This window comes from Lissotriton helveticus, chromosome 4_1, assembly GCF_964261635.1.
Source record: "Lissotriton helveticus chromosome 4_1, aLisHel1.1, whole genome shotgun sequence".
Lineage (NCBI taxonomy): Eukaryota > Metazoa > Chordata > Amphibia > Caudata > Salamandridae > Lissotriton > Lissotriton helveticus.
In genome coordinates this window covers 1,062,201,727-1,062,229,693 of record NC_136063.1, presented here as the reverse complement: position 1 = coordinate 1,062,229,693, position 27,967 = coordinate 1,062,201,727, and the positions used below count along the sequence as shown (strand labels likewise).

Genomic DNA, 27,967 nt, shown 5'->3' with positions numbered 1-27,967 from the left:
AATGTCAGACGTGTAAAGCTTGCTTGAATGGGGTGAACAAAAAGAGTTTTGCACTAGCATTTGGAAAAGGTGAACAACAGATCAAACATATGCTAACGTGCAAAACGGAATATGTGGTCTATATCCTCGAGTGTCCCTGCAATTTAAGATATGTGGGAAGCACGAAATTGCAGGGACATAAAAGAATATTGCAACATATACGTGCAATTAAAAACAAAGACCCGAGTTACCCAGTTGCTCGTCATTTCAATGAAAAACATCAGGGAGATGTTAAATCACTGAAATACTACCTCATTGACACAATACCCCCAAGTAAGAGAGGAGGGGATCGGGATGAAAAACTACGAAGATTGGAAACTAGCTACATATTGAAGCTAGATTCTAAACAACCGTATGGGCTTAATATAACTGAAGATTTGTATACATGCCTATAATAACAGTCAAGAGGAGGGAAGTATAGAAAAAGTGTAAATGGAGCATAGTGAAAGTAACATAACAACAAACATATACCCACAAATAATTCCCCTGGTAAATATAAATGAGTTTAGTGTATCACAAAAGACATAGCCGTAACAGAAAACAATAAAAACTGCATAAAAAGGTTTTTAATAGCAATTGATTTTTAACAAAACATCTCATTGATAAAAAATCATGAATTGCATGTTGCTACACTTCTTTTAGGGTGTTTTCTTTTCTCTTTTTCTGTCATCTGGGTTTACACGATAACACGTTTCTTTTTTTCTTTTCTTTTAATTACCGTCCTTATCAGAGGCTTCTGAATAGGACCTTTTAAACCACATTAAAATCTGTCCAGAAACACACAAGTGGCCCCAACAAAACAATTTCATAGATACTAAACATATGTAAAGTGAAAATCTATAGGGATATTATCTTGCACATGCGAATTTGCACAGAGCTAGAAGAGAAATGAGTCTTTTATATTCAAATGTATATATATTTATTTATTTATATATTTATTACACTCTTTTAAATCTGCTCTAGGGTATTTATACCGTGATACAATGCACTTTATTGCGAAATTTGCACAGAAAGATAAATTGAATATGTACATATTACTATGTAAATGTGTCTTAAGGTATTTATACCGATATGAAATGTATGCTAATATGCAATGTGGAGCCAAAAATGCTTCTATAGCGAATGTACAGATTTGTTATTACAATTAGAGCACTGTCACTTTAAATTGCATCACCAACAAAAGAGAAAAAAAAAAAATGCAAATGTTGGTATATAAGAAACCAGGTGACCATTTACTGTGTCATGTGATCAAGGTACGTCAGTACCGAAACGCGTAATGGCCGACTGAGTAGCAGCTAATAAACCAACGATTTTTCTACTAACCTGGGTCTGTGCTCCATGTGTCTCTTCGGGAGAAGAGAGCGCCTGCGTCTTTGCTTGCGAAGTGGAGTGGCGGTTATATATATATATATATATATATATATATATATATATATATATATATATATATATATATATATATATATATATATATATATATATATATATATATATATATATATATATATATATATATATATATATATATATATATATATATATATATATATATATATATATATATATATATATATATATATATATATATATATATATATATATATATATATATATATATATATATATATATATATATATATATATATATATATATATATATATATATATATATATATATATATATATATATATATATATATATATATATATATATATATATATATATATATATATATATATATATATATATATATATATATATATATATATATATATATATATATATATATATATATATATATATATATATATATATATATATATATATATATATATATATATATATATATATATATATATATATATATATATATATATATATATATATATATATATATATATATATATATATATATATATATATATATATATATATATATATATATATATATATATATATATATATATATATCCCCCCTACTGGCGATAGCCAGTAGGTGTATATATAGTTAGGACCTAGCTACCATAGGAAATCCGCAACATTCTATTGGGAATAACTTTGGCGCCGGTTGATGAATCTTAGTGAATTTCTCAAAGAAGATGGCCCGGTCCGCTCCTTCCCTGAAAGTTTTGGGGGGATTCGTCAAGTGGGGGCTGAGAAAAAAGGGGGGCTAGTTGGCTCCCAGGGACCCCTATTATGCAAGGGAATTAGTTTCCCTTCTGCAAACGCGCCAGGGGGCTGCGTTGCAGAGAGGTGTAAAAAGGGGCATAGCCTCATTACACCTCTCTGCAATGCAGCCCCCTGGCGCATACTGGAGGTTCCAGGTGGGCTAGTTGGCCCACAGGGACCCCCAGTATGCAAGGGGAATTAGTTCCCCCTCTGCAAACGTGCCAGGGGGCTGAGTTGCAGAGAGGTGTAAAAAGGGGCATAGCCTCATTACACCTCTCTCTGCAATGCAGCCCCCTGGCGCATACTGGAGGTTCCAGGTGGGCTAGTTGGCCCCCAGGGACCCCTAGTATGCAAGGGGAATTAGTTCCCCCTCTGCAAACACGCCCGGGGGCTGAGCTGCAGAGAGGTGTAAAAAAGGGTGTGGCCTCATTACACCTCTCTGCAATGCAGCCCCCTGGTGCATACTGGAGGTTCCTGGTGGGCTAGTTGGCCCCCAGTGTGCAAGGGGAATTAGTTCCCCCTCTGCAAACGCGCCAGGGGGCTGCGTTGCAGAGAGGTGTAAAAACATTTTTTTTTCAATTTATATTACAAATATGTAATATAATTAAAACAATTAAATATCTAAAAATAAATAATTTAAAATAATGTAGTAAATCAGTATAAAAATATAACAATTAATACATTTAAAGATTTTCATTTACAAAACCATTGAAATTCACTGAAAAAACCATAGGTTTCAGCCACGTTATAGTTAGGAATTACCATTTAAATAACCTTTGAAATTCACTGAAAAACCATAGGTTTCAGCCATGTTATAGTTAGGAATTAGCATTTAAAAAACCTAGCAAATTCACTGAAAAAACCATAGGTTTCACACACGTTATAGTTAGGAATTAGCTTTTTAAAAACCTTTGAAATTCACTGAAAAAACCATAGGTTTCACACCAGTTATAGTTAGCTGGTCATTTTACTCATACAAAACCTTTGAAATTCCACAGCTATAGTTAGTTGTACTCACTATAACTCGCGTGCCCGCAATCCACTGCTGATAATGTCACATATTACATCATTCATGACATGGTCAGTGACATCACTGATGACATCTCAAATGACATCACTGATGACATCACTAATGACATCATCCATGAGACAATAAATACACTTCATCACACACTAGTATAATATTTTTCACTCACTGTAAAATAGAAAGTGCCCTATTTCAAACCATTGGCACACCAATAGTATTTTCTAAACACCCACTCAGTGAATCATAGATCTATACACATATCTAATCACTTACCTATAGATTCAGTGTTATATGCAGTGAATAATTAACAGAACACTAACAAATATACTTATACGCCTATTTCAACATTACACACCGGCACACATTGTATTCACTTATAAAAACATCTTATTGACTTATGCAAACAATGGATCATACTTACATTTACTCACCTACACACTTATACAAATACCACTTAATCTATTCATATAGATAGCAACACACACTTTGGGGGCGATTACGATTGCGGATTTCCCGCATCCACCGGGCCGGCGGAAGCCACCGCCGGCCCGGAGGATGCGGGAAATCCGCCGGGGAGCCTTGCAAGACCCACCGCCATATTAGGATGGCTCTTACTATCTGTCCGCCGCTTTTCCGCAGCGGGCATTAACATATTAGGATGACTGCGGAAAGATGCCTTTACACGGCGGCATTTCCGCCGTCTAAAGGCATACGGATTTGTGTTTGGGGGCCCGTTGCGGGCCCCCAGGGGTGAAGGGGGGGTGGGGGGTGCACATGGGGGGTACCTATGGTACCCCCCTGCATTTGCACAAAGCGGCAGGCACCGCGAGGTGCTTGCCGCTTTGTGCATGCAAATGCTCAACTTACTTTTTTATCATTGCGGCGGGTGCTGCTTCAAGCAGCACCCGCCGCAATGATAAAAATACAGGATGTGACCGCCAGGGTGGCGGTCACATCCTAATTTGCACGGAGGGACCGCCGCTGCCCCTGCGGACGGTCCCTCCTTCTCCCAATGTGGCGGACGTACTCAGGTCCGTCCGCCATCATAATCGGCCCCTTAGTGTGTTATAAAATGACTATTAGAAATATACAGTTATCCATACAGTGACTCATACAATCACTAAGTCTTAGGCTCACTTAATTAGATATAACTGTAACATACACTGCTTTTTTTCAAATTTAATGGAGATATACTATTGAGAGACATATTTCATCACCACCACACCCATAAACATATACACTCACTGAACCAAGTGTTATAACCTGTAGTCTTAACCTCATTTACCTAGTGAATAAACTATTCACACATTTTTAGGCAATTACACACCCCACACCAAACCACATAGACATTCATTTACCCATACAAATACTCAGTTAAGAAACCAATAACAAATATAGTCTTTAATATACCAATTAAGTCAAAGCAATAAAGACTTTAACACAGTTAAATAACTACACATTATATATAGTGAGACTCTACAAATTAGTCAAGGAAACAATCAATGACACTGTTACTAAATCCACCATTCACACATTTATATTTATATATCCACTCATTCTTCAATGCAAAGTAGTGTATTTATAATACATATTTAAATATCAAAGCAAACCACATTCACTGGATGATGTCATCTTCCTTCTCTCTCATTCCCCTATTCCAATCCAATCCAATCCAATCCAAAAATTCTTTATTTCGGCCATATAGACCATAAAAGATGCAGTACAAAACATTACATACAATAGAATAAATTTTTAAAAAATACATATTATAAAAATCCACTCGCCCAGCGGGGAAATAGTAAAAACACTAGAAAGTTCAAGAGGCTTCAGAGGTTTTTTTCTTTCTGATCAACCATATAGCCATAAGAAATTTGGAAACAGCGAACACAATATGGCCCAGGGTACTGGTTTTCAGAATCCTGTATGCCTGTGCATACTCTCTGAACCCTAGGTTCTTGCATAATGGCGCTATCCAATGTTTCCTAGGCCTTTGGAAAACGGGGCACACAAACAAAATGTGAAGATCATCTTCCAAGTGGCTGTTACAGCAGGGACATACCCCTTCTCTCACTGTTACTGCCTTTCACTCACCCTCAGTACTTTTCCCTCACTCACCTTCCCTCACTCCCCTTCCTTCACTTCTCTTTCCTCACTGCCTCACTTCATCTCACTTACTCCCCTTCGCTTATTCCTTCCTTCACTTTTTTTTCATCATCCATTTTTCTCTCCCTGTCTCCCTCTGTCTCACTCAATCTAACTGCCTCACTTCTTCTCAGTTCCTTGCTGTCCCTCTCTCTCACTCTGTCCCTCTCTCTCCCTTACCCTTAAACTCCTTTCCTCTCTCTTTTTATCACTCCTCCTCTCTTCCTCACTCACTTTCCCTATCTCTTAATTTTCTTCCTTCTCCCTCATTCATCTTCCCTCTTCCTCATACTCCTTCCCTAACTGTCACTGCCCTTTCCCCCTCTGCACTTCATCCTATCTGTATTTTTCACCCCTTCACTTTCCCACTCCCTTTTCTTTACTCCCCCTCACTCTGATTCTCTCACTCCCCTTCCCTCACTCCCCTTCCTTTACTCCTCTTTCCTCACTCCCTCACTCCATCTCACTTACTTCCCTTCATTCACTCCCTCACTCACTTTTTTTTCATCCATGTTTCTCTCCCTGTCTCCCTCTGTCTCACTTACTCTAACTGCCTCACCCCGTCTCAGTTCCTTGCTCTCCCTCTCTCTCACTCTCTCACTCTCTTTCCTTTACCCAATCTTCTTTCCTCTCTCTTTCTCTCACTCCTCCTCGCTCCCTCTCTCACTTTCCCTCTCTCTTGATTTTCTTCCTTCTCCCTCATTCCCCTTCCCTCACCCCCATACCCCTTCCCTAACTGTCACTGCCCTTCACTCGCCGTCACTCCCCTTCCCCAATCCACTTCCTCCTGTCTGTATTTCTTACCCTTTCACTTCCCTGTTCCCTTTTCCTCACTCCCCCTCGCTCTCCTTCTCTCACTCCATTCCTTACTCCCCTTCTCTCACTCCCCTTTTCTAACTCCCTCCATCCCCTCACTCCACTTCTCTGTCCCTCACTCCCCAACTCTCACTTTCCCTTACTCCCCTTTTCTCATCCTCATACCCCTTCCCTCACCGTCACTCCACTTCTCTTACCTTCACTCCGTTTACTCTGCTCTACTTCTCCGTTTCCATCTCTTACTCCCCTTCCCGGTCTCTGTTCCATGCTCCTCCTTCCCTTTCCTTTCCTTACTGCCCTTCCCTTACTCTTTCTCTCCACTTACCTCCACTTACCTCACTCCCCTACCCTTAGTGCCCTTGTTTCAGTCACTCTTTGACTCCCCTTTCCTCACTCACCATCCTACCCTTTCCTCACTCATTCCCTCAGTCTCTTCCTCGCTTACATTCAGTCATTTCAGTCATTCATTTATACACTACACATTCATTCAAAAAAGTATGGCACAGTATATAAGAGATATAGCTCTTCTTGGAGAAGTGTAGTTAGTTCTGAAAAGAACTGTTTTTTTTGTCTTTTTTGTTTTGTATTTTTTTAGTTTTATATATTTTTTGTATTTTTTTAAAGGAAAAAATAAACAGGAAACGAAAAACTGCTCAACAGGAACAAACAAAATAATAAAAAAAATGTATCTTCGGGAGCTTTGGTGCTCCCTAATCTTTATCTCGATTAGATTAACATAGCAGAGTATTTCATAACAAAAGTTACATTTTATATGAACTTTGGCCAAAAGTGGCCGGACTTCTAAAGATGATGTTGATGGAGATGCTGCTACAGATGAGGTGCTGGGGACAGCAGCTGGAAGTTCACTTGCCAGGGCTCTTGTGGAAGCGCGTGCATAGTTGTTCGGATGCACCTTCTTCACATGCCGCATCATGGTGTGGATGCTGAAAGAATATTTCTTTTTTGGGTCACCCCTCGACAGCACACTTCCACAGATAGTGCATTTCACTTTCGGTGCATTCACTTTTTTTTGCCCCTCAGGATATGTGAAAAATTGCCAGATGAAGGACTCCTTCACCGTCTTGGCACGTGGCTGCTCTTCCACCAAGTCGACATCAGAGTTAGAAGAATCCTGTGGCTGCTGTTCTGCCTTTTTGATACGAAAAAAGCTGGAACAAAGCAGAGATCCTTCTCTCAGGAAACCAAAAGAGATAGTGAGGGAAATGGGTGGGGTTTTTCAAGATTCTGGAAAAGAAACTACTATAAATCAATCAAAAGTGTTGTTTTCATGTCACATGCCTTTACGTGCACGCATGCGCGCACGTTGCGCGACCGTCGCATATAAATGACGTTTTACCCGATTTTCGTAAAAGCTTTTAAAAACGTGAAAAGGAGGCAGGGAAGAGACTCCTTGAACCCCTAGGCCTTCTCATGGGGTCCCTGAAGGACCCCAAAGGGCAAAAAAAAACATTTAAAAAAAAAAAAAATCACGAGGTGCGCGCACGTTGAAAGAAAAAAAAATTAATTGACAAATTTGACTGTTTATATTTTGATTGAAGATGTAGACTATACTGTTTAACTTTATACAAATCATAAAAACTAACTGTGCCGTTGCATATTACAGGATACAGTCAACGTATTACAATATACAAAGGCAGTTTGTTGGAAAATAAATATATAAAAAATATAAAAATTGATACTGAAATTAACATTTTAAAAACCTTGGAAATTCACTGAAAAAACCATAGGTTTCACACACGTTTTATTTAGGAGTTAGCACTTAAAAAACTTTGTAAAATTACTGAAAAAAACAGATTTCACACACGTTATAGTAAGGAATTATCATTGAAAAAACCTTAGAAATTCACAGAAAAACCATAGGTTTCACACACATCATAATTAGGAATTAGCATTTAAAAAACCTTGCAAATTCACTGAAAAAACTATAGGTTTCAGGCCTGATATAGTTAGGAATTAGCATTTAAAAAACCTTTGAAATTCACTGAAAAGACTGTAGATTTTAGGGGTGTTATAGTTAGCTGGACATTTCACTCATACAAAACCTTTGAAATTCCTCCGATATAGTTAGTTGTACTAACTATATCTCGCGCGCCCGCAATCCACTGCTGATGATGTCACATATTACATCATTCATGACATGGTCAGTGACATCACTGATGACATCTCAAATGACATCACTGAAGACATCATCCAGTGAATGTGGTTTGCTTTGTTATTTAAATATGTATTATATATATAGCAATTTGCATTGAATAATGAGTGGATATATAAATATAAATATCTGGATGGAGGATTTAGTAGCAGTGTGATTGACTGTTTACTTGACTAATTTAAAGTGTCTCTCTAAATATATTGGATAGTGACTAAACTGTGTGAACATCTGTATCACTTTTTCAGTTGTTGTAAAAACTACTTCTCCAGTTGGTTACTAGCTATTTGAAAGTCTATATTAGTTATTGATTAGTTAACTGAGTATTTGTATGGGAGAGTGAATGTGTGTGTGGTTCGGTGGGAGGTGTGTGACTGCCCAAAGATGTGTGAATAGTTGATTTAGTAGGTATATGACGTTAAGACTACATGTTATAACAGATGTTTGGGTGAGTGAATATCCTTATGGGTGTGGTGATGAGCAAATATCTCGCTTAATGGTACATGTCCAACAAAGTAGAAAAATAAAAGGCAATGTATGTGTCAGTTGTTTATAAATAAGTATACGTAAGACTCAGTGATTGTATTCGTGACTGTATAGATAACTGTATACTTGTAATAGTGATTTTATAACACACTAACTATAATTTACTATCTATATGAATAGATAAAGTGGTGTTTGTATAAGTGTATAGCTAAGTAAATGTAAGTATGATCCATTGTTTGCATAAGTGAATAGGATGACTTTCTAAGTGAATAGGATGTGTGCTGGTGTGTAATGTCGATATAGGTGTATAAGTATATATGAAAGTGTTCTATTGATCATTGACTGCATGTATGAGTGAATCTGAAGGTAAGTGATTAGATGTGTGTATAGATCTAGTCAAAATCTCTACCCTTCCATACACACTTCTTAACTTTTCACCCACACCTCCCTCGCACACACCATAGCTCTTTTCCTACACCTACCCACACAGCCCCCCTCACCTACATCTTCCCCTTCATCCAACATGGAACCCAGGGGCAAACACACATATAAAATTAATTACCCCCCAGAGCTCTCCAAAAAAAAACGCAAAACGTTTTAAACACAACTTCTTAAAGTCCCACCCTGAAACCCCCTTTTTAAACACCTACTGCTCTCTTATCAATGGAGCTAAGAGCACCGATATCATTCTATACACTACACGCAGAGCACAATGGAGAAAAGCATTCCTCACCCTACTCACCATCTCGACCACCAGGAAAACTGCCCATGGCATAACATTTTCCACCACACCATCCCAACTCTACCCAGCTAGAGCAACCATCACTATCTATAACAACGGCACTATCTTAATTCAATCCACAGACAGAAACCTTGACCTATTTGACAACCTGTTCCCCACTTTCAAAGAATACATCTCCAACCCTCAGATCCCACACCATCCGGCCTCCAATCCCAACATCCTCGACTCCACAGCACCTCCTACCACTAACACGCACCTCCTCCCTCCCCCCAGTACTCTACTCTATCACCCCCCGGCTACAGACACTTCACACTCCTCAATCCCAGACGCGGATCTCCTCTCCTCCACCAACACCCCCGCCCCCGCCCCCTCCCCCTCTACCCCACCCCCACATAACCAGCACCCCACACTTCCGACTAGCTTCTCAGAACAACGCACCTCCCCTGACTGCACCCCACACAACATGACTCTCTCCCAACCCATCTCCCCCCACTCTTTGCACTCCCGCCACTCTTAGCCCTCACTCTTCCCTCAACCTCTCCCCCCCACTCTCACTCCCCACTACCACACCGTCACCCCCGCAACCCCCAGCCTCCACACTTCCCCAATTGCCCTACCCCCTATCACTGTTTCCCTGTCCAATAACACCAACACCATCACTAATCCTTTCACTCCCCTCCCCCCCAACCTCCCTACCTACCCGAACATCAACACACTCACTAACACCTCCAACTCCAACTCCAACCACTTCACTAACACCCCCATCCCTCTCCCCCCCATCTCCAGTAACCTAGACACCTGCAAATTTGTATGTTCACTACACATCATCTACCACCCACCTGGGGACAACCTCACCTTCTCCCAACAACTCATGGACACAATCTCAACCAATTCAGGACGGCAAAACACTCAAATTTTCCTTGGCGATTACAATCTTCACTGGAATGATTGCAGTGACGCAGTGGTAAATAGCTTCAAAAACGTCCTTAACGCTTTTGACCTCACCCAAATATGCAACAGTCCGACCCATGACAAAGGCTCTATCCTCGACCTTATCATCTCCAAAGAAGGCACTATTCAACTTGATTCAATCCAACCCTGTGACTGGTCAGATCACCATATTGTCACATTCTTCATCAATGAAAAAGTTACACTTAACCTGGTCCAATCCTCCAAGCCCAAAGTTTGGAAAAGAGACATGAAGAAACTCAACCCAAACTCTTTACCCCCTAACAGCTGCAATCTCCTACTTCCCCCTACCGGCGTTACTGACGTTCAATACTTAACTGACCACTATCTCAACGCTATGACCTCAATAATCAATGAGGCTGCACCGATGCAACTGAAAAGAGTCTCCACTAAGATCTCCAACCCATGGTACGACGGGAGTCTCAATGAAGATAGACGGGCCATGCGAATGGCAGAGCGCACCTGGAGATCTGCTCCCTCGGCACTGCACCTAAAAATTCTGAAGAAAAAGAGAAACGCCTACTTCAGGAAAATAAAACGCTCAAAATCAGATTTCTTCAGACTCCAGCTCGACCAAGCAAAAAACCGTCCAAGAAAACTGTTTGAGCTATTCAGAACACAATCCAAGGAACAACCCCAATCAGTCAGCACTATGGGCGATGCACCTTCCTGTGAAGACTTCTCTGCTTTCTTTAACCAAAAAACTGACAACATAAGGAGCGATCTCCTCATTGACGCAAGCCTTTACTCCAAACCCCACTGCATAACACCCACTGAACCAAAAAACAATGCTACATGGTCATCCTTTGGCACTTACTCTGAAGAAGAAATTGACAGACTACTCAGCACCTTGAAACCATCCAATCACCTCACTGACCCCCTTCCTGCTGGCGCTGTAAAAGACTTCACCCCTTTGCTCCTCCCACTCTGGACTAAAATTATCAACAGCTCACTTCAACAAGGATCCATCCCTGATTCCCTCAAAGTTGGACAAGTCACACCTTTACTAAAGAAACCAACAGCCGACCCCACTGATCTAAACAATTACCGTCCTATTACCAACATTCCCACTCTCGCCAAACTGTTGGAAAAATGCGTTCAACTACAATTGACAAAGCACATAGAACAGTTTGATCTCCTCAACCCTCATCAATCAGGCTTCCGAGCAGGGCACAGTACCGAAACTGCTATGACTCACATAATTGACGACGCCCTACAAATTTTAGATCAAAACGATACCTGCCTCCTCATCCTTCTTGATCTCTCTTCAGCATTCGACACTGTTAAACATGAGAACTTACTCGAACTCTTAAACACAAGAATGGGTCTTTCTGGGACTGTTCTCCAGTGGTTCACTTCCTTTCTACACAACCGGTCTCAGAAATTCAAGAGCAACAACTTGATGTCCTCTCCAGTACCTGTATCGTTAGGTGTCCCCCAAGGATCCTCCCTATCCCCAACTTTGTTCAACCTAGTTATGGAACCTCTCACCACCTTGCTACAAGCATCCAATGTACACTTTCACATGTACGCCGATGACACCCAACTATATCTCAAATTACAATCCCCCAAAGACATTATGCTTCTGAACTCAACGATCAGAAGCACCCAATCCTGGCTTGCCGATAACCACCTCAAACTCAATGCTCTGAAAACTGAGTTCCTTCTGATCTCACCTCCCGCGATAATCTCTACCACTTAAACTTGGCTTAAGCACCTAACTGCACTCAATGTCCAACCGACCATCGTGGATTCAGCAAAATCCTTAGGCATAACACTTGACGCCAATCTCAACATGCAGCAGCATATCAGCAAGGCAACTAAGGGAGCGAACTTCCAAATAAATACCTTGAGGAAACTTAAACCCTTCCTCCCAGCCAAAGACTTCCAAACTGCAGTACAAGCACTAGTCATCCCTCGCATAGACTATGGCAGCATCGCCCTCTGCGGTCTCCCCCTAACTACAACTGCACCCTTAAGAGATTCGCTAAATACAGCAGCGAGACTCATCACTGGATCCATAAAACACTCACATATTTCCCCTGACTTTAAATCCCTGAACTGGCTGCCTTTTGAAGCCAGAATACATCTGAAAATTGCCTGCATGACGCACAAGGCTGTACACCTGAACTCACCTGGCTACCTCAATCAGAAGCTGACAATTTCTGGCGGCTCCAGAACCACCAGAAGCACAAACAATCTTCTGCTGAAGCCTCGAAGATTCCGGAAGGAAAAAACGTACAAACGCTTCTTCTCAGGAATGGCGCCTAGGATCTGGAACTCACTCCCTCCTGAAACCAGGCTCATCTCCTCCACTCTTTTTAAGAAAGAAGTAAAAGCTATCCTCATGGCTAAATACACATGAACTATTACTTTGGACCCTTTAAGACTCTGCGTCGATCTGTACTACTTGTTTGATCTCTTTGCCCATTTGTATTACTTGTATTATCGACTTACCTGATTGTCCATGCTTCCTCTTATTTGTACTATTTGTATTACTGACTTACCTGCCTAACTATGCTCCCTCGTGTACCCACCTTACCACTCATTTATTACCTACAATTACGCTATGCCCAAATGCCTGTTAGACACTCTCCTGTTCTTACCCCTTGCCTCTGTTAAGCGCTCTGATATCTGCAAAGATCTTGTTTGCGCTATATAAAACTTTCAAAATAAATAAAATAAATCTAGGAATCACTGAGTGGATTTTTAGAAACTTGTATCGGTGTGTCAATGGATTTAAATATTGTACCCTGTATTTTACAGTGAGTGACGAAAGGTTATACTAGTGTATGATGAGGTGTATCGTCCCTTGGATGATGTCATCAGTGATGTCATTTGAGATGTCATCAGTGATGTCACTGACCATGTCATGAATGATGTAATATGTGACATCATCAGCAGTGGATTGCGGGCGCGCGAGATATAGTTAGTACAACTATCTATATCGGAGGAATTTCAATGGTTTTGTATGAGTGAAATGTCCAGCTAACTATAACACCCCTAAAATCTACAGTTTTTTCAGTGAATTTCATAGGTTCTTTAAATGCTAATTCCTAACTATATCAGGCCTGAAACCTATGGTTTTTTCAGTGAATATATATATATATATATATATATATATATATATATATCACTCTGTACTATACCTGTAGTCAGAAATAAACCATGCATCACTAATTGAAAAGGCACTGAATAATGAAGAGATCTTCCAAACACCTACTGGCCAACAGAGGACTCTAATATAGGCCCACACTGTAGTTCCAGACTAGCAACATACTACAGCCACTTCTTGGCATCTCACTATGACAGTCAAAATTGGGATGATATTAACAAAGTCCGTCCCAGCCGGTCTCTCCATCACTTCTGCCATTAACCTATGCCTGCTAAACAAGATATTTCAGAATGTAGTTATCAGTGCAGAGGGCTATGAGCATAAGAAATAACCAAAAAGAGACCTACAGAGGTGCTCGAAGCTGCCAGCTTACTGAAAACCCTAAACTGTACGCCTATCTCTCACACTTCTTGATCCATCACACTGCTAAGCTCTGAATCCCATAGCATGGTAACTGCACCTTGGTAGTTCTCATGCATGACAAGGAAACACTCCCCACTAGGATCAAAAGAAAGACCAAACACTTCCAACCAAAACCCTACATGGTACAGTGATCTACCCATGTAGTCAATGTCTTGAGCACCTAACATAGGGATAGTAAGCACTATACAAATGTTGCAGTAGCATACGTAAGCAACATTTTTAACATAAAAAATTATGTTAGCAATTCTAACTTGTACTTTGTTTTTATAAGCAATGAGGTCTTATAACTTTGCCTTTGAAGCATATTAAAATAGAAGAGGGGGAAACCCCTGACACTGGTATTAAGTTCAGGTGAATGGCGCCACTAGGAAGAATCACACAATAAAATTTCTGGATATACCAGGTTCACGTGATGGTGCTGAAAAGTGAGGAGAACCACCAACCTCCTCAAGATAGGCCTGAGCCAACAAGAACAACTAAAACTCCCCAGCACACGTCGAGTGTAAGTAACGTTTCTCAACTAAGCAGTGTACATAGTTAGCTCAATACATATATAATAAAGGTTTCAAAAGGCTTAATTCCAGTTCCTCCAGGTATCAGACACCGCCACTCGTGTGAAGCAGAGTATGGTAACAGGTGTTTTTGAAGACTGGGTATACTGAAAACCCGGGATATTGATAGGAATACTGACTTTGACACCGCCTGGACAGAAACCCTTTGTGGGTTGGAAGTATCACCACAAATCGAAGGTTTTCTACTGAGGAGATATAGCCTTGAGAAAGTCGCGGGATAACCTCCTTGTTTGCGACGAAACATGTGTTGGCTGTTGGGAGCTGTTCGAAGATCTACGCTAATAAAAACAAGCAAGAAGAGAAAGAAAAGAATCGTGTTTATTATATATGTATTGTGCTAATTATGTATACTGCTTAATTGAGAAACTTTACTTATACTTGACGTGTGCTGGGGAGTGTTATTTAAATTAGAGAAGGTGGTTCAGATTTATAGGCAGTAGTACTGCACAATGTATGTTGTATAATCATTGAGAATTTTGTCTGTGTTAATCCTAAATATTGTTTGCTTTGTTCTTTCTTGTCTCCCCATCTCTGTTACTACACCCAAAGAGTGAAATTAGCAGCAGTAGCAATATCTCCACCATGTTGGTGACATACGATTACATGGCGGTGAAGGAGGATGAGATCAATGTTTGCCAGGGAGAGGTGGTACAAATTCTGGCAAGTAACCAACAGAGCATGTTTCTGGTGTTCAGAGCCGCTACTGATCAGTGTCCCGCAGCCGAGGGCTGGATCCCAGGCTATGTCCTTGGACACACAAGCGCAGCCATCATAGATAACCCCGATGGAATGATAAAGTGAGTATGTGTGCTGCATGGAGTAATGGGAATTTTTTGGGTTTTCGGAAATTAATTATTGTGATTGAATAATCTGTCATACCTGTGTTGATTTCTTATGTACGCTTATAACCAAGGCACCTTTATTCATACTTATGGGATGTCCTTACCCTGTAAGTTCAGTACAGCAGAAATTCCCTCAGCACTAAGAGGCCTTAACTTTTGTGGTGCACCAGCTGTATGTACGCCCCTCTCACCTGCTTGTCCTCTGTCAGCATTTATTGCAATTTAAAATGGAAGATTGATGCATCAGGGCTGTGTGTGAGTCTCCTCACGACCTGAGCCCTAAACAGTATTACAAATTTCATGCGAACTAGGAGAATTTATGTTAGAAACTGATTACAGGAAAATACACATTTGACAAAGTTCAAAGTCCAAACCATAAAGGTTTTACAAAAAAAAAATGATATAATCATTTTAGAAGGCTCACAGGTAATGATTAGTCAAATCAACCTAAAATATGCTAAATATATGCAAAATATCATTGGCAGTGGAAGCTAACCTATCAATTTCAAGAAACCGTTTACGGTCCAGCGCAATCAAAATAATGAGTCAGAGAGCACCTGTCTTAACGACTGCTCAGTTCGAGGCAGAGGAAGAGAACATACATTTTCTAAGTGCAGATCGATAAAACAGACTAACGTGGAGTGTGCACTATAAGGGGACCAAGAAGGAACCTGTCTTGAAGAAAATATTCTAAGTGCTAAAGTAGTAAGAGGTTGGACTTGAAGTCTGGCTCTAAGGTAAGCAAGGGAAAATCTTGGCTCTTCTTCAAAATGGATATTTCTTCCAGTAGATTCCTTTTCTCATGAATATTCTACAGGTGCCAGACTGCATCCTAAAACCCCCGCCCTCCTCCTACAGCAGTAGCTCTCCCATACTTTTAGTTAGTGCCACATGGCTTCCGGCTTCCTGAATGTGAAGACATTGTTGTCGACTTGCATACTGGCATCAGTTCCTTGGATTCGATCATTACATAACTTATCTTAAGACTCTCGTTTTTCAATGCACACAAAGGCTAACACCAAACAGAAGGCCAAACTATTCTCGTCTAAGGCCCAGGTGATCACCACTAGGCAGTCCCTATCCATTCCTTCAGCTCCTCATTTCTGGACGCTCGCAATCTCAGTCTAGAGAAAGGTCTTGAGATGGGTCACGGAGCCACTCTAAGCACTCGTCGTCACAGTTGAGGTCATCTGGAAAATCCGGTAAGTCCCACCTGCACAAGAAGCCGTAGAGACCCCCTCAAGACTTTGCAGTTTCACGATAATTTCTTGGAATGGGCAGTTACTGTTCTAGTTACATACAAGACTTTGATACGGTCAGTGCCCCGTTACGAGAACTAACGAAAATGAATGTGTCATTTCATTGGTCTTGTGAATGTGAGAAGAGCTTCCAAAAAATCAGGCAAGCCATTGAGAGTGCCAAGGCAATGGCCTACTTTGATCCCAAACTACATACAGAGGTTGTAGTTGACGCTAGCCGACAGGTGAGGTGCAACCCTTGCATAGCACAATGGACAGCCAAATGCCTGGAGACATATTGTGGCATACGCCAGTAGAAGCCTATCAAAAACAAAACGTGTTTACATGCAACCTGAGAAAGAAAGTGTGGTAGTGGTTTGAGCTTGCAAAAATTTCTATGTGTTTTTGTTCAGAAAGCACCTCATAGTATTGAATGATCATTATGCACTGTTAACAATATTTGGCAATCCCACAGTCAAAATGCCTCCTAGAACTGAACGTTGGGACTTGAAGTTATATGAATACAACAATACCATTCTTCATCGTCCAGGGAAAGATCAGAATCCTGTTGATTATTTTTCAAGAGTGCCATTGTAATGCCCTGGTACCCCATTTAAGACAGCAGGCGCTTAGATCAATTTTATTGTAAAATCGAACACACCAACTGCCATGTCTATAGAACAACGTGCCACTGCCCCAAGCTAAAATAGTGACCTGTTAAAGTTACAAGACATTATTGATCATCAATAGTGGAACAAGCACTCTAGACCTCTCACTAATGACAGTGAGAATTTGAAGTTCGAAAGAGTAAGATATGAACTTGCAGTTACTCAAGTAGGCCTCATTTTGCGAGGTACACAAATTGTTATTCATGAGAGTCTCCAACAACACGTAATTGATGTTGCCCATGAGGGACATCAAGGAATAGTTGCCACTAAGAGAGCTCTCCGTGATAAGAATCTGGTTTCCATATCTGGATGAACGGGTCGAAAAAAATTGAAGACATCACATATGCAACTGTCTTTTATCTCAAGTTAGTCAGCACCCTTTGAGCATGTCAGAATTGCCACGTCATGCTTGGAAGAAAATTACAGTTGATTTCTTTGGTCTTCTAGAGAATGTACTTCATCTTCTAATTATTGTTGATGAATACTCCCAGTTTTTCATTCGTAGAAGACCTTTCATCCACTACACATTAAAAAGGTTATTCAAGAATTAGATGGCGTCTTTGCGAGATGGTGTGTACTTGCAATTTTGAAATCAGACAAAGGCCCACCTTGTCACTGTAGAGAACTCAATATAAAGTATCAAAAAAACACTCCTCTTTGGTCCCAGGCCAATGGTATGGTAGAACGGTTCATGAGTCCTCTAAAGAAATCTGTTCAGCATGCTGCATTGGATAAGTTCAACCTCAAAGTTATTTCGAACTATACTCATCGAGCTTACTGTTCTAACCCTCTCAATGACTGTTGAAAGCCCTGCAACTCTTATGTTCGGAAGCGCCATGACGACCAAGCTGCCCCAGTGGATCAACCTCAGATCCAATAATGAGGAAGGCATTCGTGCATGAACTTTGGTCACACATAAGATGAAAATATATGCTGACAGGCAACGTCATGTAAAAGATGTCATATTTACAAGAGGAATTCAGTGCTTGTCAGACAGCATAGAAAAAGAATGTCTGGTGCGCCTTTGAGGCTGAATCCTTTACCATCACTTACACCAAAGGACACATGGTGATTACCCAGCGTCCTGGGAAGTCTCTTACGAGAGATTTCTCTAATTTTCGACATGTGGTCCATCACTCACCAAACATTGATGTCAATGCAGAGACTGGGTCCTGACAGACTGTTGAGTACTCTGCGTCTGCTGATAATTCCACCTCACTTGTACAGATCACTGACACTTTGACTGCCAGTTCCTCATTACCAGTGACCCGATCAGGACATGTGATTCAGGGGCTACAACGCTTAATTGAAGAATTATAATTGCCTGTATATCTTTGAGTATCTATTTATTCATTCATGTATTATTTGTATATTTATGTACTTGTTTGTCTATGTGGATAAAATTGTATCTTGTATTTAACAAAGCAGGAGATGTAGTGTCTTGTAAAAGAATGCTGGAACTCTTTTGGTTCCCACTGTACACCAAAGGTCTGTGACAGAAGCATGAGAGAGATGAGTTAAAGGCAGATTTAGGAGGTTGAGAAATCTAAGAAACTCAAAACAGCGCAATAAGCTGTTTTCCTTTACTCTGCACACCACATTCTACATTGCAGCTAAATACATCTGTATGCCATGCCATTGTAGCCACTCCACTATACGCTATTCCACTTTACGCCAACCCACTCTACACCTCGCCACTCTATGCCTTTCCATTAAACAAGACTCCACTCTACGCCACTGGATGCTATTACACTGTACGCCACCCCAGCATATATCACTCCACTGTACGCCACTCCACTGGACGCTACTCCACTATACAGTATTCCATTCTACACCATTTTACTGAATGCCACTCCACTCCACTGGATGCCACTCCACTCTACAACACTTCACTGTACGCTGTTTCACTGTATGCCATTCCACTGTACACTTTTTTACTGTATGCTACTTCTCTCTATGCCACTCTAGTGTATGGTACTCCACTCTAAGCCACTTCATTCTATGCTACTCAATTGGACTCCACTCCAATAATACGCCACTCCACTCTGTGTTATTACACTCTACTGCATGCCACTGTATGCCACTCTAGTCTAAACCACTACATTATATGCCACTCCACTGTACGCTACTCCACTATACACTATTACACTCTACGCCACTCCAATCATTGTACAACACTCCACTTTACTTTACTCCATTCCACACTATTACACGGTACACAACTCCACTCTGCGCCACTCCACTCTACGCTATTACACTATATACAACTCTACTCTATGCCTCTTCAGTGTACTCCACTTCCCTGGTAGCCATTCCGCTATACAATACTCTTGTATATGCTATTCCACTCCACACCATTCCACTGTATGCCACTCCACTCTATACTACTCCACTGTATGTCACTCCACTGTGCGCTATTCCTCTCTACCACATTCCAGTGTATGCCACTCCTGTCTATTCCACTTCACTGTATTCTACTTCACTATGCGCTATTCCAGTCTATGCCCCTCTACTGGACACCACTCCACGCTGTTCCACTGTATGCCACTTTATTATAAGCTACTACATTCTACCCCACTCCACTCTATGCTGTTTTACTTTAGTCCATTAGACATCACTCCACTCTATGCCACTCCACTATATGCTATTCAACTCTTCACCACTCCACTGTACATCACCCCAGCCTGCACCACTTCACTGTATGCCCCTCCACTCTCCGCTATTCTACTCTGCGCTATTACACTTTACCCCACTCCAGAATACACCACTCCAGTCTACACCTCTTCACTGCATGCCCCTCCACTATACACTCTTACATTCCACACCACTCTATGCTGCACCACTCTGTGCTGCACCACTCTGTGCCGCACCACTCTACGCTACTCCACTCTATACCACTTAAGGGTTCTCTCCTCCACTCTAAATAACTCCACTTTACAAAACACTGCTACACTTTGTCACTCTACTAGTGTAGTGTACTTCCTATATTCCCAATAGGCTCTGCGCATTGGAATAATATATACTGTAGTTTAGACGTAGGACTAAGGTCTACTAGGTCTCTACCGAATATATTAGACTTAATTATGTGTGTGCCAGCTAGCTAAGAGGTCACTAGAAACTTTCTCGAAAGTAAAAGAAGGGATTAGTTTCTGACAATCATATAACATGACAACTTTGTTTCCCAAGAATAAGAAATCAATCTTCAGAGTTGTGGAAACAATAGATCATTATTTTACTCAGTCAATCGTGTATACTTAGTTTCACTAGAGTTGCTGAGAAATTAGAGAGACGGGCGTTTTCAATAAAAGGTATTTATTGAACAGTCTTCTTTCTCAAGAATGAGAAATGTACTGCTACAATAGTAATACTGGTTATAAAGTACAACGCATATAATACAAACAGTATTATAAAGTAGTACTGTAAAAGCATGATATGGTTTCTAAGCCATAAGTTGCTTTAAATAGATAAAATGCATAAAATACATACAATGATAAAAGAGATGGCTAAAAGTACTCGACTCAACTCCTAAACTCAAAAATACGCCTACCCCGATGTACCTGACCTAAGCCTAGCACAAGGGAAGAAATAAGTTTAGGAGTAGTTTTAAGTTTAGTATTCTTTGCCTAGAGTCTAATCAAGAAATCTCTAAGGGTCTAATCAGCTCCGTACCTTGGTTTAGAATGAAGGAGGTCTTGTATCTCTCTCTCAGGACTCGATCCCCAGATACCCGCAAGGGTAAGCTGGAAACACTGGAGCTGGATTTCTCGGCAAGAGAAGAAACAGTGTCTCTCAGTGCGTCTGCTGGAGGGTCGGCTTCCTTCGGCACTTGCTGCTGCAGGGCGTCTGGCAAGTAGTTAGTCGATCTGCTCCAAGAACCACCGTGTGTTAGTTTGAGCAAATGTAGGCATATTCATACCATGAAGGTGCCGAGTTTGACGCATGATTGGACTTCATAACGTTACTTAAAGGTTCAATTCCTAGAAAACTCCAGGATTTCTTGGATAACTTAATATTTAAGCAGGGGGAAGATCCTAGCTGCTAAAGGCGGGTTTCTCCAAGAAATCGTTGTGAATTCTCGGAACTTAGTGGAAGTAGCCTTGCCGTATTTGGGCTGTAAGGCTTAGGCCAAATATGGTATTGATTTCTATGCCTATATAAGGATAGGGTAAAGTATACCTATATAAGGGCATGAATCGGGAAAAGTTACACTAGGGTCCTAGATTTGTTTACAACACCCACTCCACGATCTTAAGTTCAATAAGACTAGACCTATAAGCACTGAGCAATTCTAAAGTAAGTGTTCACAATCCCACCCAAAATACAAATTTGCATTTGAAAAGGCTTGTTTACATGAAAAAACGAAAGTGAAAGTACACTGTATGAGCTAATAAGAAAACATACCTTCAAATATTTACAAAGCCAAAATGAAAATATACATTCATGAAATGTCTCTTAAGGCTGTACAGAAAAGAAAAATTAAATCGAGACCATTTCATAGCATAATATTAGAAACCATTGTGTTATGATGGCTAGGCCAAATTATTGTCAGTATGAAGTCCTAAAAAGGAATCTTGTTCTCAATGAATAGTTCTACTTTAAGCAGATTACTCTGTGCCAAAAAAAGTTCTAATTTTGGAAAAAGTTCAAAAGTTGCATTTGCAGAAAAGTTTGTAAGCCGGAGGGTTTGTTTTGAAAAATGAAGGACGAATTTCAGTGTTCAGGGAACGCTGTGTCAATATTATCAAAAGTTATTCTCAGAGTCAGGAGAAAACATCAGATCATCGAGGCTGGTAAAAAAGCCGTCTACCCAAGTAGGCGAAAGTGGAACTACTTTCTCAAGCAGATCCAATGTGCATAGGTGCGGATCATTGCCGTCAGCGTGGGAAGCATTAGCAACGTCAGCAGTCGATGTTACCTGTATGCCTGTAGTTTCTTGTACCTCACCCGTAGTCAAACTTGCCGGTTAGATCTCAATGAATGCCGTCATCAGAATTGGCAGCCGTTGGGGGCAACACGATGCATGAGCCGTTACAGGACCTAGCAAAGCGAACATCCGATGGCAGTACTGATGGAAGTGTGAGACAGATGTCTAACACGCATTCTTCTCCGCAAAGCAGGCATCGCAGAACAGGTAAGATGCAATCTTGCCAGATTGGTCTGAACGAAAGAAACCATGTGGTGTTCAGGTCTCTTAAACGAGCAAAGCCGAGAATCTGTGTTATCCGCTCACAATACCTCATTGCACGGAGGGCTTCTTCCATGGATATCTGGGTATCGTTGTTTGCCGGACTTGCCATATCGAAGCAGGAGAAATCCCAGCTACGAGTCCCAAGATGAGAGGTAGTCCGCCGAACACAGAGTGTACGAAATTTGGAAAAATGCCGAGGACCGCTTCAAAAGGTGCTAACAGGCCCGAAACAATTGTTTTAAATACATGTGCGATTCCGCTGGTATCAGACATGTTTAAGATTTGGCTCAACATTTCTACAAAATGCGTAGGACAATTTGTTGATAATAGGGCATGTATCTCTGCCGAAGTCCTTGCGACCTGCATATCATACATTTCTCTAGACGAGGTCAGTGGCACAGTTTTTTGCAAAAGAATGGCTTTCATTCTGCTTAAAGTATCAATCCGTATAGAAGAGATATTCAGTGAAGGCCATAACGCCGTCCCTCTGTCTGACTTGCTCCTCGGATACAATACTTGCATACAACAAGTAACCCTGGAGGACACACTAACGAGATAAAGTTTTCCTGGCAACATGCCACAGCAGCTGTGATCATTCAGTAAAACGTAGCTGCCATTGGATAGCTGTCTGAAACTTGGTTAAATTACTGTGGAGGGAGTTCCGTGCAGGTGGCATGAGAGGTTATTTGCAGAACCATCGCAGGCTCCATGTAAATTAATACCTTGGCACAAAAGTGTACCACATAGTGAATTTTTACAATTATTACCACTAAGGAATACCTCTGTTCCCGTATTCCAACATTTGTGTGTGTAAGGGAAATTTCAGGTTGACCTAATGTATTCTTTACCCAACCTTTCATACAGGCCCGCTGGTATATGCTGTAGACAATACTGAAATTGGAAAATCGTCACCGGTATTGTTATGGTGCCATGAATTATCCATTCAGTGACAGGTTTCTCAGAAACTGTCAATGGCAATCTTTTCAGTTTTTCAATGTTCAGCAACGTATAGTCTGTTCCTTTTTGTGCCAAAGAGATCGGTTAAATACAGAAAACAATGACGTTGTGTTGATTAGACGCCAAGGCACGTAGCCTGAACGCAGATTTTGCAACGTCCAGCCTAACTGCATGATAAAACGTAATTGGGACTGGCCATGTTGTAGCATTAGCAAGTCCTCCTCTATTAAGTCAATGGCAGAAGATACAATATTGTCCAAAGAATAAATTCTGGAGGATAGAGTCGTTAACCCATTGTCCAATACAGAGAGACTTTTCTTTAAATTAATACGATCAATTTCTCGTATCATTTCTGCAGTTTCCATTTGCGTTACTTTCCAAGCTTCGTTGTACCCAGCGTATATACCGGCGTATATGAAACGTTTTTGACGTGGTTTGCGAGGTCCCAGTAAGAAATCTCGCAAATCATTGCCTTCTTTAAGTAAAGATAAGTGTTGTTTAATCTCCGAGAGTGTAGATGTCTTTAGCTATTCAAGGCATAGCTTCCCTACACTATAAGTAGTTACTATCCCTGTATGTTGTCTCTGGGAGTAGCTCGGATCTGGCCTGTTCATTTTGAAACCCTGTGTTTTGTTCAGGAATCTATCTCGACAGTTATTAGTGTCTGTGGGCCAGATTAACCATTTTTTCCAGTCAGGATCAGTTCTGTTTTGTTTTAAAATGTGGGATACGTCCAAGTCCTTATCAGTATTGTTATTACTGTCAGGTATGGGATTAGGTATAGACGGTTTGTTTAAATCTTTTATCTTAGCAATGCCAAGACAAGATGTTTGTTGGACAGTGTCATTTAAGAACATTATTTGTTCTGTTATTATGCAGGCTCTGAATAATGCTTCTAAACCTTGCACCTGCCAATCTGTGTACCCCAGACGGTCTTGGTCTCAATGTTGTCGTTCCAAAAGTCAAAACCCAATGTAGACATTTGAGAATAAAAGTTTGCAGAATAAATTTGTTTAGTGTTGGTCAACATTGTTTTCATTCCTGTCTTATTTTCATTTCTAAAATAAAACGTTTCTGGATTGGTAACATTATACCCTGAGAAGTATTGAAATTTCACATAAAATGTTTTCGAGCTGCCTTTTGCTGGCGTTGGACAATGTTCCCATTGATTGTAAGTAAAAACATTTCTAGGGGTAGCAGATTTATGCAAATAATGATGACCATAGAGATTAAAACAATACATTTGTCCATAATCTGATGAACCTTGTAAGTATTCATGTTCTGTGAATTTTGCTGATATTTCTAAATCAGACATCATGTTATTAACAGCTTCAAAGTCCCAATCATCACTTAATGTGCTGGGTGATGCAAAGTCACTTAAAGAAACCTTAAATTGGTGAGGAATCTTCAGCAGTTCCACCGGGCCATAAATGTCATAGTCAGTAGTGTCCCATGCTATACCACCAGGTATAGGTACGGCTGTGATTTTCACTGATAAGTCTCTTTTTTCACGATGAGATGATTTGTGAGGTGTCAGGACCAAGTTGATTTTCTGACTTGCTGTGTCCATAGAACTATATTTTCCATCTATCATCCTTCCCAAGCTTAACACAAGTATGAGCCAGAGCAGGAGAAAAAATGCACCTAACCCAATCCAAAATTCAACCCATGGTGAAACCAGATATGTTTTTCCAAGTTGATGAAAGAGCTCTGTTAACTTTTCTTTGAATGTTTTTATTTTTCCTGGCGTTTCTTCAATTTCAATGGGATCTTCTGAAAAGGTATCAAAGTTTATGAAATAGCCAGAAGCAGTTCTGTCAATTGTTGGGATAGCTTCAGGATTATTCGAAGTCACTGGAGCCTTTTCTCTTTTTACTATCTCTATGTAGTCAGATGTCACATCATTGTAGGTAGGTGTGTTTTGACGAACTGTTATTTGGGTATCCAGAGGCATAAGTTCCATCGCTTTGTTGCATAGTCCTTCTTTTCTTACTACAGGTTTATCAAATGTGATAAGTCTTTTAGTTTGAACCTCTTGGATTGTAGCTATATTTGGACGCCTGCTACTTCTCGGGAGTCCACTGGGCCTACTACTTATTATTGGCCACATGATTGTGGTTTGACCAGGTCGATTGACAGAACTCTGTTCTCCCTTTTACCAGCAAGGGGCGGTAGTACTACTGATCTTGTTCCGTGGATTGCCAAGGCAGGTACGTCTTTTCTGTAAGAAGGCCCAAATTCCTTCTTTACCGCAATTTTCTCTCTGACTAGATCCCCATTCTTTGGAATCCAGAGAGGTCTTGCTGGGACAGGTGGTTTTCCTTCAGTGGTCGTTTGTTTCTGTATTGTATTTCTCAGACTTCTTCTTGTTTCATTTAAGTCCTGTAAAACAGCCAAACGATCTTTGAAATCAAAGAGTTTATGTTCTACCACTGAAGTCTGACTATCGAGGTCCCCGATAATCATTCTAGTACCAAACATTAGTTTATATGGAGTGACTCCACCCAGAGAATTTCTTGGCAGATTATTAAGACTACGTTGGACACTTATTTGATGTTTGACCCACCCATCACCCGAACCTAATGGCTATTATGGAATATTTTATGTTACGTTTTTTTCTTTCCACTACCGCATTACCCTCGGGATGGAAGGGACTAGAATACCGCAATGCAACGCCCAAGCTGACCATGGCCTCCTTGTAAGCCCTAGAGCTAAACGCAGGACCCTGGTCAGAATGTGGCGTACCAATTGCGTATGTGCCGATAAAGACTCGCAAATCCTTTATAACAGTTCTGGCGTCAGCCGAGCGCTGGGGCCACATCCAAATAAATATTGTGCAGGAGTCCACTGCTACCATAATATATATTTATAGTTGCCATCCCTAGTTAAGGGACCACAGTGGTCCAGGTAAACACACGCTAGTGGTTTGTCTGAAATCAGAAGGGGTGTCTGTGCAGGACGTTTCACTGTAGAAACTTTTATTTTCTGGCAGATTTCCCATTCTAGAACATAATTTCTAGTTTGTTTCCTCATGCGCGGCCACCAGTATCTCTGTTTTATTAATGACACCGTGGCGGAAATTCCCGCATGTGTAGATGCTAGCCCTTCATGTGCTGCTACAATTAGTCCTAACCTATGTTCCATGTTTGGGATTGCCCTATCCCCCACTCCAGGGATTCGAGCAAAAGGAACGGAGTTTGCATCAGTTGTATATGAGTACTTTACTGGAAAGCCTTTCGGGAGTGTCTTACCATTGTCTTTGACTGTAGCAGTGACAGCTTGCATTATTTCGCTGTCTATTTTTGTTTTTGACCGGGTGATTGCAGCTACGGAAGCCGTTTGCACAGCTGCCTTCGCGGCTTCATCAGCCAATGAATTCCCTGCAACGTGAACGCCATCACGCTGATGACTCAGTGTATGAATCACGTGAGTCTTTTGTAGTTCTTTCTGTAAAAGAACTACTTGTTCCCAAAGCATTTATGCTTAATTGTGCCACCTTTGGCGTCTTTGAAACCGTTTTGAACCCAGTTCTGCAGATACTCATTGTAAGATTGTACGCAGTAATACGAATCGCACACTATTAGTGTGGGGAATTCGCGATCGGTATTCTCAAGCGCCATCTTGAAAGCCTGTAGTTCAGCTCGCTGAGCTGTACAGTCCCCGAGTGATAACGTTTTAGTGACCATAGGCCTGAATTTGTCTTTGCGCCAGCGACCTTTAACAATCGCGCACGCAGCACTATAGGCTTGTTTACCGCCAATAGCGGGCTGTGCTGATCCGTCTGTATAGATTATACATCCGTAATGTTCCAGAGGCAGAATTCCAGTCGGCAGAGGACATTCATATTCGTATTGGAGAAATTCTTGTGTCTTTAAATTTGTGTCAAAATGGTATTCAAAGTCTGTTGCAGCAAGAGAGTTAACCCATCGAATCCATCTCGGATGTAAAGCTTTTGCATTGGGAATGCTAGCTCTTGTCACTGCCTCTAAGGCAGGGACAGGTGTAACGATCATTATACGTTTACCCTGTGTGAGAGCCCTCTCTTTTGCTACTGCAGTTTGAATGGCTGTCAGAATTTTTTCTGTTGATGAGAATTTCATTTCAGCTTATGTGTACAAGTGTGATTTGTAAGCGATTGGTACCTTTTCACCTTCATTAAAGGTCAGGTATGTGAATCCGCATTTCCCTGGGATGACACGGATTACTATTTTCGCGTGTCTGTAACTGTTTTTTTAGCTATCGTGTCTGTTTGGACTGAATGCTGAATTTCTTTGTGTACTTGAGTCCAATTAGTTGGTTTGAAATCAGGTATGATTAGTTTGTAGAGAGGTTTAACCCTTTCTGCGTAATTTAGAACATAAGTTCTACCGACATTCAGGAAACCTAGACTTGACTGTAGGTTT

At 40.8% G+C, this 27,967-nt stretch overlaps 1 protein-coding gene across 3 annotated transcripts in view; it reads left to right on the top strand.

The window, feature by feature from the left end:
• Positions 1–27,967, top strand: part of TRIO (trio Rho guanine nucleotide exchange factor) — a 4,034,553-nt gene that overhangs the window by 3,000,555 nt on the left and 1,006,031 nt on the right. For 2 of the 3 annotated variants that reach the window (XM_078687660.1, XM_078687659.1), the window contains exon 49: positions 15,221–15,468. In XM_078687660.1, coding sequence (XP_078543786.1) covers positions 15,221–15,468 — 248 coding nt within the window. Of the gene's footprint in view, positions 1–15,220; positions 15,469–27,967 lie in introns of those variants that run through there. The other variant, XM_078687661.1, reaches the window with a different exon arrangement.